The 9,787-nt window shown below is 52.8% G+C and overlaps 1 protein-coding gene, 1 long non-coding RNA gene and 1 pseudogene across 2 annotated transcripts; all 3 read right to left on the bottom strand.

Annotated features, from left to right (window-relative positions):
• Window positions 1–812: 812 nt before the first annotated feature.
• Window positions 813–1,184, bottom strand: LOC124680994. The gene is made up of 2 exons (XR_006995650.1): window positions 1,028–1,184; window positions 813–992 (listed from the first exon to the last, which is right to left on the bottom strand). It is a non-coding gene; the product is annotated as an uncharacterized LOC124680994 (long non-coding RNA).
• A 2,699-nt stretch (window positions 1,185–3,883) lies between these two features.
• Window positions 3,884–5,327, bottom strand: LOC124680998 (zinc finger protein ZAT5-like). The gene is made up of 2 exons (XM_047216004.1): window positions 4,819–5,327; window positions 3,884–4,061 (listed from the first exon to the last, which is right to left on the bottom strand). The coding sequence occupies exons 1-2, from the start codon at window positions 5,325–5,327 to the stop codon at window positions 3,884–3,886; spliced, it is 687 nt and encodes a 228-aa protein (XP_047071960.1).
• A 2,204-nt stretch (window positions 5,328–7,531) lies between these two features.
• Window positions 7,532–8,390, bottom strand: LOC124680990 (annotated as a pseudogene).
• Window positions 8,391–9,787: the final 1,397 nt, after the last annotated feature.

Genomic DNA, 9,787 nt, shown 5'->3' with positions numbered 1-9,787 from the left:
TTTCACGAGAGCACGTAGCCGCCGATCGACGTCGCCTCACACACCTTTTGGATAAGTTTCTCCGCCAAATGAAAAGTCGGAGAATGACAGGACCATAAGCATTGCATCTGTTCGTATGCTTGGCTAGTCGCTGTGAGCAGACGGACAGTAACTGGACGGTGACACGGTGTTCTCTTTGTGGCCTGCTTTCAGTCGCCGCCAGAGGCTGCAGCTAGTATGTATTCCCTTTTTTCTTTGAGAACATATTAAGCGCGTTATCGCAAAAAAAAAAATTTAGGGACGCGCTAGGCGTCGGGCGACCGATTTTGCCCAGAAAATCGGTCCCCGCGTCCACCGTCCGATGTCACTACACGTCCGGTTCAGAAAAAATTCTTTTCTTACGTCTTTAAAACAAAGTCTTAGCGCAAAACTTGCATAGTTTTACAATAAAATATAAAACACTAATGTTGCATTGCAAAAATCAGCAAGTTATTAGCAACAATAATCAACGGCAAATCCAACAAAAATGTTGGTTATTTACAACAATAATTAACAATAAAAATGTTGTCTATTTAAAACAATAATTAACAAAAAATGTTGTCTATCTATTTACAACAATAATTAACAACAAATCTAACAAAATATTGACAATTTACAATAACCATTAAAGACAATTCCAACAAAATTATGGGCTATTACAATGTTGGGTTAACAACAAATATAACAGAAAAATAGCTATTTACAACAACTATTAACAACAATTTCTATAAAATGTTAGCTATTTACAAAAATAGTCAACAACCATTTCAATAAATGTGATTGGTCTCGTGATATCATAAATATTTTCAACAATTCCAACTGATTCTCAAGTGGTTCACCACAAAAATCAACAACAAAATCAAGAAAAATGATGGTCATTTACAGCAATACACAATAACAAAATATTCAGCTACGTGAAGAAACAATCTCAACACAAATAACTGCATGTGCCAGAATATCTTTACAACAAAAAACTGCACGGTTCACCACAAAACTCAGCAACAAAAACTACAAAAATCTTTGGGCAGAACACAAAAAGGACCTAGAGAGAAACCGACAGATTGAAGCAGTCGACTTGACGGGGAATAGTACTTACCGAACATTGCGGTCGGCCCTTGAATGCGGTGGCCGCTGACCACCGGGGCATCAGCGCCGGAGCTCGAGCAGATGACGGCGGCGGGGGAACGACGAGGGAGGCTTGCAGCGCCGCCGCCGCAGCGAAGGCGGCCCACGGCTTGCAGCAGCAACAGCTTGTAGGACAGGTTGTCCAGTTTCTACCAGTTGCAAGAGGCGGAGGCGTGAAAGAGAGTCAACTCTCGACAACTTGCAGCAGCGCGAGCGCAGAGATGTGGGAGGGTGAGGGAGTGGCACCGGAGACCTCTTGCAGCAGCGTGAGCGCGGGATGTTGGGATGAGGAAATCCATGGCGGAAGCGGTGCGGATCAGAGGTGGCCAGCGGAGTTCACGCGAGAGAGAAGAAAGAAGATAAGATAAGGAAGAACGAAAAAGTGGGAGCAACGTGGATGGCCCATGGGGTGCTGGGTTCTTTAGCTACGTCACACATGTGGCCAGCGAAGCGACCGATCTTTCGCAGTGGATCGGTGGGCAGATACTAAGCGTTTTCCAAAAAATTAAGCGCATTGTTTGTCCACGCACGGCAGTTGTCGGCTGGACTAGCACCACTACCGCAGCGCGTAATTTGCCGAGTGCACGGTTTGTACGATACCTTAAGTAAACTAATTCTCACCGTGTGCTCCTAAAAGTGTGAGTACAAAGTTTGCACACTTCCTAGTAAAAATGTTAACTAATCGATCCAAAACTGATGGATATGCATGCGTTGATCCAGAGACCAGGGTTTTTTTTAGGTAGATCCAGAGACCAGGTTAGATGCACATGACATGGACCAGGTATGATTAGCTTAACCGTGTTAATTGTGGTGACTCGGGTGATATATACTAGGTGGATAGAGACGTCGTCGTCATTCTTCCACTTGTCTTTATCTAAAATCGGTGTCTCAAGGCACGGAACTTAATTGTCCTAAGCTATCAAGTACATATTAACTGGCGCACACGTTTTCACTGTTCACTTAAGTGTATCGACATGGTAATGCATATACGGTGACATCAGCAGCGATCATAGGATGCATATTTTGCCTGCGCGTGCAAGAACTTGCTACATACTACTACCGTACCTGTAGTAGTGTAAATCTCGAATTAAATCATCGGTCAATGTTCGGTCAGAGTCAGATCGGTCAAGAGCCAGTTCGCCGCCGCTACGACTACGTACGTAAGGCGTGAGCACATATTACATACCGCTACAATCCCATCGTTTACGTGGTTCCGTGGTCAATGCCTAACCGCCACACCCACAATAATGTACAATCTCGTCTGCTGGGTGGAGGATGAGCTCAAGGCAGCAACTACCTTGATTTATTAATTTGTGATTGCCTAGCTAATATAGAAAAGAGAAATTCATATGGGGGACAACTTGGCACGGCTGCGAAGTAGGCTGCACGGCATTTTCTCTTCTCTTTCTGTTGTTTTTTGTTTGGCCTTAGGCTCTAGCATTTGTATCGGGTGGTTGATATATTAGTATAAGATGAAAGTCAATTTAGAGCGAGCGAAATAGGCTGCACGGCGCATGGTATGTGCACGTCGACACACAACGCCTTACCTTCACGTGCACGCCAGGAGCATGAGCTTGCCTTGCTGGCTTGCTACCGAGGTTAAACGGAACCGTACAGTCTCAAGCGAGCGAAGTGGCTTTTGTCCATCGGTCTTGCTGGTCAAGCAAACGTACGTGGCCTGCGACCGAGGTGCGGCAAATCGAGCACGGGAAGCTACCATGCACGTACGGCAATGGAAACTAATGGCAGAGGACCTCATAGGGGGAACAACTTTTTTTTTTCAGGATCTATGAGATATCTCTCTTTAGAAAGGATCTATGAGATTATTAAAAAAAACATGTTCAAATATTCTTTAAAAATTGGTGACTTACATGTGTGTTATATATGCAACACCAAAAAAACTCTGATTCAAATTCGACCTACATTTAGAGAGCTAACAAAGATAAATTTGGGAGTGAAATACTATTAAACCAAATCTTGGAACTTGTCGTTTTTGTTTCTCTAAATGAAGATTGGGTTTTGAGCTTTTTTTTGCATTATAGATACAACCCATAATTATGTTGTATACATTTTCCATATTTTTTCACATTTCACAAATATGGATTTTAAGAGCTGATTTTACGATCTCACATAATGTAGAGATCCTATACAGTTGCCCTGCCACCCCATAGGGAACGACCCACATCGGTCGACAAACATGGAGATAATGTGGCAATTTCGCTGCCTAATTTAACATTCAGATAAAAAGAAAGACGGGCAAAACATCTATGGAGTAGATTTTATTCCTCTAGTACAAGATTACAATCTGCCAACAAAAGTTCAGATTGTTATGTTTTTTTTTTTTGCATGGTAATACGATTCTCATTGATAAATCAAAGACGAGATACAAAGTACGTATACACCAATCTTACAGATCTGGAAAGATAGGATAAACCTATGTGACAAACCAATGCCTATCCATCTTCTTTGGCACCACCGTAGCAGCCACCAAGGAAAGAATGGACAGATCACCTCTTCACCTGAGCTCGACGCGGCTCCATCGCTGATCATCAGCTTTTCGGACCTCCAATGTAGTTTGCCATAGGACAAACCATTGCCGTTGAAAGAATCAGACCAGGGCAGCATGTCCCTGAACACGCCATCGAACTTCAACGACCGGCACCCACGCACGGCGATGTCGGAGTAGGGAACCGGAACCATCAGCCTTCAACCACGAACCCACCACAAGGTGCACCATCTTCTAGTCGTCACCAGTGCAGACCACCGTCTGCACGTACTCCTGGACGAATCCTGTCTGCTCCACCTTGGCGCCGGAGACAACGCCGCAGCAACGGGGACAGAGCAGGAGGAAAAAACCATCTGATGGAGTCGCCGCCGCCGCCTCGCCAACACCATCCATGAACCCTAAAGCCACCGATCTGAAAGATCGGCAAGCACACAGTGCCATCAACTCCGAGACGCCGCCATGAAGGACAACGCCGGTGTGGGAGAAGAGTTGAGGCAGATTTATTTGCCTGGACGCCGCTCCCACCACCCCAACGGCGCGCCATGCCAGAGAACTCCGGCCTAGCCCTAAGTACCATGCAAAAAAACGGGGTCCCCCTCCCTCCTACCGCCGGAGCGGCAAGCGGAAGGAGAGGGGCCCAACGTAGACGCCGGAGATTGGAGCAGGAAATTTTTTTCCGCCGCCGCCGCCGCCTGGGAGACGCGGAAGACCTAAGTTTCTTGCCCTCGCGATGTAACTTAGTACTCCTTTCAGATTGTTATGTTGTGTGGACAATCTTGATTTCTATTACTTCAAATTAGACTTGCTACTTTACAACTAATGAGCTTGAGCAACATAGATGATAATATTCATAGGGTGGCCGCAATCCGACTATCCGAGCTAGGGACACGTTTGGAAACCAACGCCGGATTTTCTGATTACACTAACAGGGCAACATGATTGCATTTACAAGAGCGAGACATATATATATATGGTCGATCATGAACAAATAACTTTCGTCACAATGTTATGTATATATACTACTCCTACATGAGATCAATAAATCCCCAGATGATTCAAAAAAAAATTGAGACTAATCAATAAATTCAAAAAATTAATGTATTCGCATTCTAAAATTGTCCTGCACAACGAAACAGTCAGCAGATCCAGCTTGTGCTAGCTAGACGAACAGCTCGAGCAAGACTGTCGGCCGGTGGGCACCGTGCCCCACCACCTCTTCCTGATGCGGCTGCAAGATGATCCACTGGTTGTCGGCGCCGGCGGTGAGCGCCATCTCATCGCGGTGCCGCCTCATGTGTCCCCCCAGCGCCTGACCCATCTCGAAGCCGAGGCCACAGATGTGGCACTCGTGCTGCTGCTTGTCCTCGCTCCGCTTCTTCTCCCTAATGGCTTTTGCGACGCCGACCCCGAGCTCCAGCCCGTGGCGGCCCCGGAGGTGGCTGGTTCGGTGCCCGCCGAGCGCCTGGAAGGTCGCGAAGGCGCGGCCGCATGTCTTGCACACGAAATCCCCTTGCCCAGACGTCGCCACCACCTTCCCCCGCCGCGCCCTTTTCCTGGCCGCCATGGGCGCCGCGCCGGACGAGTCCGACGAGGTCGTGGAAGACGTCGAGTCCGTGCTGAGCGCAAGCGAGAGCGAGACCGGCTGCTCCTCCCACACGCGCTTCATTCCCGCTCCCATAGATGATGATTTTCCTGTCTTACTTATCTGCTAGATCTTCGTCTGGGTGTCGATGCTCTTGTGAGAAGAAGGAAGTATATGAATGGCAGGAGAGACCAGCGGCGCGCTTATTTATAGGTTGTGTGATGGTGTGGGGGGCGCGCTGAGTTGGTTCGAGTTGGCCGAATAAAGGCGTGGTGGACCAATCGGGGTATGATCGTAGCATAGCGGAGCCGACTCGAGCCGGACGTATGGTGAGCCGGCTAGGCGCGTGGCGGCTCCCAGTTGCTTAGCCGCGGAGGCAACGCGCGCGAGCCAGAGTGACGGCCGGTGGTCAATCGATTAATCCAAATCCAGGAGCTTGGACTGGGCGCTCGTGCGTGCCCGTCACTTGTTTAAAGCGACAGAGCAAGGAAGGGTCTCTGGAACCTTCCCGTATATGTGGAAAGTATGTCTTTTTGGTCGACCGGTTGGGTTATTTTTTCAGTCATACGTATTTTTACTCACTTTACCTGTTGCGTGTACAATGTCAGTCGACGTATGGTGGCGTACGGAGTGATGAAGAGCAAATTCCCTTCCTGCACTTCGCCCGCTGACCTGGTGATAGGTAATCTCGCATGCACGCCATCGTCGCGCTTTCCTTTTTCTGCGGAGTTAATTGTACCCGGGTACAAATAGCTATCCGTCCGTGCATGTTCATACAAAATGTTGCACAATATGGTGGAGTGGTACACCAATTTGACTTTCGGGTGCAATATTATACAAAAACGCTTTGGACACAACACATGTTCCGCCACGTTGTAAAAGTGTACACACCAGCTGTTTCATGTTTTGCAAAAAAAAAAGCCCTACGAGTTTTGTCGTTCGGATTTCCTGCCTTTTCCCCGCATCTACTTCCAATCCCTAACCCCTAGAGAGTGCGCGGAGGCGTTTGAGCCATGAAGCGCATATGCGGTTGGGCGACGAGCGATGCAGGGGCACAAAGGCGGTCGAGGAGAGGCATGGAGCTGGATGGCGTCTACATTGAGGGCGACAACCTCGACTCGATGCAGGAGTCGCCGGCAGCGCATGCGGCTAGATCAAGACCGATGTGATCTACAGCGGCCCGTATTGTGGACACAAGGTTACAATAGCTCAACAAAAGACTACACTTTTATTGCATGGATAATTACACACTCATGAACATTGAAACACACTCACATGGTAACGAATTAGATAGCTAAGTTATTACACACCGAAACACCTCCCTGACAGCTAATTAGATAGCAGAAGGCTTTTCTACGGCCCTTAACCATGTGACCGCTAGATGGCCGAGAGGTTGGCCTGATCCTGACCCGTCCAGACACGATGCATCGGGTTATAGACCGGGCCATTCACGCTGTCCACGAGCGCGGGAGGACAAGGGAGTGTGCCGTCAACGTAGCCGAGCAGGTGATGACTCCCAAGGAGCGGATGAACCTGCGCACGCCAGAAAATATAGTTATCCGGCGAGAGTTTGACGGTGATGAGGTGGCCGAAGTGAAACGGCGCCGGGAGCGAGCCGGTGGTGAAGACCGCCGGAGGCGTGTATGCCGGGAGAGCAGAAGCCGCCGGTGGCGCGTAGGCCGCGTAGGATGGAGCGGCCGACGCAGGTGCGGGCAGCACCATGGTCGTCAGGGGCGCAAACGCCGCAGGAGCGGAGGCCGCGGACGCGGACTGCACCTCCGTGGTCGCGGATACATGGGCCACCGGCAGGATAGCCAGAGGCGGGGCAGTCGCGGGCGAGGTCGCGAGGAGGCAACAACAGATGACGGCAACGACGAGGAGGCCGATGGTGGAGCGGAGAACAACGATCCCACGGACAGCGTGCTGAGATGGGGTGTCGTCGTGGCGCCATGATCGACCGGCACGTTGAGGAGAGCGGCGAGGGAGGCCGGGAGAAGACCGGCGTTGGCGAGGCCGGAGGAGGCGGCGCTCGTCATGAAGGCGGAAGTGGTGAAGATCGGAGAGGGCGGCGGCGGCGGCCAGGAAAACCCTAGGAGGCGGCAGTAAACCCTAACCTAGTCTGATACCATGTAAGACGTAATGGTTGGGAACTGGCTCAACCCTCCAAATTAGGCTTGCTAATTTATAGCGAATGAGGTTGAGCAACATAAATGATAATATTCATTGGGTGGCCGTAATCTGGGTGATACATTTGGAAATCAAAGGGGGGCTTTCTTCTGATCACACTAGCAGCAAATTCATGATTGCATTTACAAGAGCGAGAGGTACGTATGGTCGATCATGAACAAACAAATTTCCCGGTAGTGTTATATATACAGTGGGGATCAATGAAGACAGATTACAGAACTGAAACGCTAATCGGCAAGATCAAATAATGAATGTATCTCATTCTAAAATCATTTACATGCAGGTTCCCTAATTAGAAACAGTCAGCAGATCCAGCTAGTGCAAGCTATACGAACAGCTCGAGCAAGACTGGCGTTCGGTGGGCACCGTGCCCCACCACCTCTTCCTGATCCGGCCGCAAGATGACCCATTGGTCGTTGCCATCGGAGACAGCGCCGCTGAGGGTGAGCGCCATTTCGTGGCGGTGCCGCCTCATGTGTCCTCCGAGCGCCTGACCCATCTCGAAGCCTGGCCCGCAGATATGGCACTCGTGCTGCTGCTCCTCGTTCCGCTTCTTCTCCCTAATGGCCCTGGCGATGCCGACGCCGAGCTCCAGGCCATGGCGGTCGCGGAGGTGGCTGGTCCGGTGCCCGCCGAGCGCCTGGAAGGACGTGAACGCACGGCCGCACGTCTTGCACACGAAATCCCCTTCTCCTGAAGTTGCTATCATCCTCCCACCCCGCGCCCTCTTTCTGGCCGCCATGGGCGCCGCGCCGGACGAGTCCGCCGACGTCGTGGAGGAAGTGGAAGTCGATTCCGTGGTAAGGGACAGCGCCAGCGAGGCAGCGATACGGGTTCTTCCTCCCTCGCGCGCTTCATTCCCGCTCCCATGGCGATGAGTCGCTTGTGTTTGTTAATCTGCTGGATGCCTGGATCGGCGTGTTGTTCTCGACGCTCTTTTCTGTTCTGCGCTTGGAACTCAGGTCGACGGATACGAATGAAGGGTTGGTTGGGTTTGCAAAGGAGGCTGGGGTGCGCTTAGGGCATCTCCAACCGGGCGACCCAAACGGACGCGCTGGGCCGGCCGTTTTAGGCCGTTTGGGTGGCCGAACGGACACCCGGACAGCGCCCCGCGTCCGCGTGTCCGTTTGGGTCGCACGCTCCAACGCGCGGACGCACCGCATATGAAAATAAAAAAGGAAAAAAGCCAAAAATAAAATTAAACTAGTGGTTAATTAAACTTAGCCCTATTTTGGGCAATTTTTACACAAAAGAAAGCCCTATATGGGCTTTAAACTAAAAAAAAAGAAACCCTAGACAGGGTTTGCGAGCACGGTGGCCGCCGGCAGTACTACCCCCAGTAGTACTCGTCATCGTCGGCGTCGATGACGACGACGCCCCCCGGCGGCAACGCGCTGTTTCGGCTCGACACGCCGGAGGGCACCGGGGACTCCGGCCAGGGCTCCCACTGCGCCCTTTCCCAGGCGGAGTGCGCGTTCGGCGGGCTCGCCGGCCTGCGCAGCCGTGCCCTCCGCGCGGACTCCTGTCGGAGCTGCTCCTCCGCTGCGGCCTGCGTGGCCAGGCGCTCCTCCTCCGCCAGGCGCGCGGCCCGGCGCTCCTCCTCCTCCCGGAGCGCCGCCTGACGCGTAGCCTCCTCCTGACGGTGCGCCAGCTCGAGGAAGGCCCACGCGTCCGCCTGGGAGACCTCCTGGGCCTTCCTGGCCGCCTCCTCCAGCGCGGAGGTGCGCAGCGCCTCGGCGAGGTGCGGCCATTTGGCCAGCTCGTCGAGGTCCTGCTGCTCGCGGGACGCCGCGAGCGCCGCCCTGCAGCCTCCGGGTCGTTCTCCTCCTCCCGGGGCTGCGGCCGGGGCCGGGGCGCGGGCTCGTTGATGTAGAGGCCGCCGGGCGGCGGCCAGCCCGCCTAGCGCGCCGTGCCTGGCTGCGCGCGAGGCCGCGCCGTCGGGGATGTGAAGCATGTGCGCCGCCGCGCATCGTGCTCCACCTCGAACCACAAGTCCCAGTTGGGACTTGCGTCGCCGTACGCGGGGTCGTGCCGGAGGTCCGCCGGCAGCTGAGCGCGGTGCCTCCGGATCTCGGCGTAGCGGGCGCGGCTCGACGCCGGGATGGGCGGCACCGGAACCCGATCTGGGCTCAGGTGCCAGCCGTGGGGGAGGTGCACGTCCCCCCACGGCATTGGGACGCCGGCGTCCCAGAACATCTGCGCCACCGCTACGATGACGTAGATCCGCTCGCGTCTGGGAGGCGCCGGCGGCCCCATTGCGAACGCCGGCGGCGCGACTTGCCGGCTGCTGCCGGCCTCGTGGTCGTTGGCGGACGGCTCGAACTCGCGCTCGGGGCCATGGCGGCGCGGAAGCTTCGAGCTCGCGCGTG

The sequence above is a fragment of the Lolium rigidum genome, unplaced genomic scaffold (assembly GCF_022539505.1).
Source record: "Lolium rigidum isolate FL_2022 unplaced genomic scaffold, APGP_CSIRO_Lrig_0.1 contig_32528_1, whole genome shotgun sequence".
NCBI classification, from domain to species: Eukaryota; Viridiplantae; Streptophyta; class Magnoliopsida; order Poales; family Poaceae; genus Lolium; species Lolium rigidum.
Note: the sequence above shows the minus strand (reverse complement) of the source record. Positions and strands in the feature narration are given on the sequence as shown.

Excerpts from the sequence above, each read along its gene's own strand:
- LOC124680998 (XM_047216004.1), bottom strand. The coding sequence starts at position 5,327 with ATGGGAGCGGGAATGAAGCGCGTGTGGGAGGAGCAGCCGGTCTCGCTC. Across the intron at positions 4,062-4,818 it reads CCGACAGTCTTGCTCGAGCT|ATCGGTGGCTTTAGGGTTCA; the intron begins GTTCGTCTAGCT and ends CCGATCTTTCAG.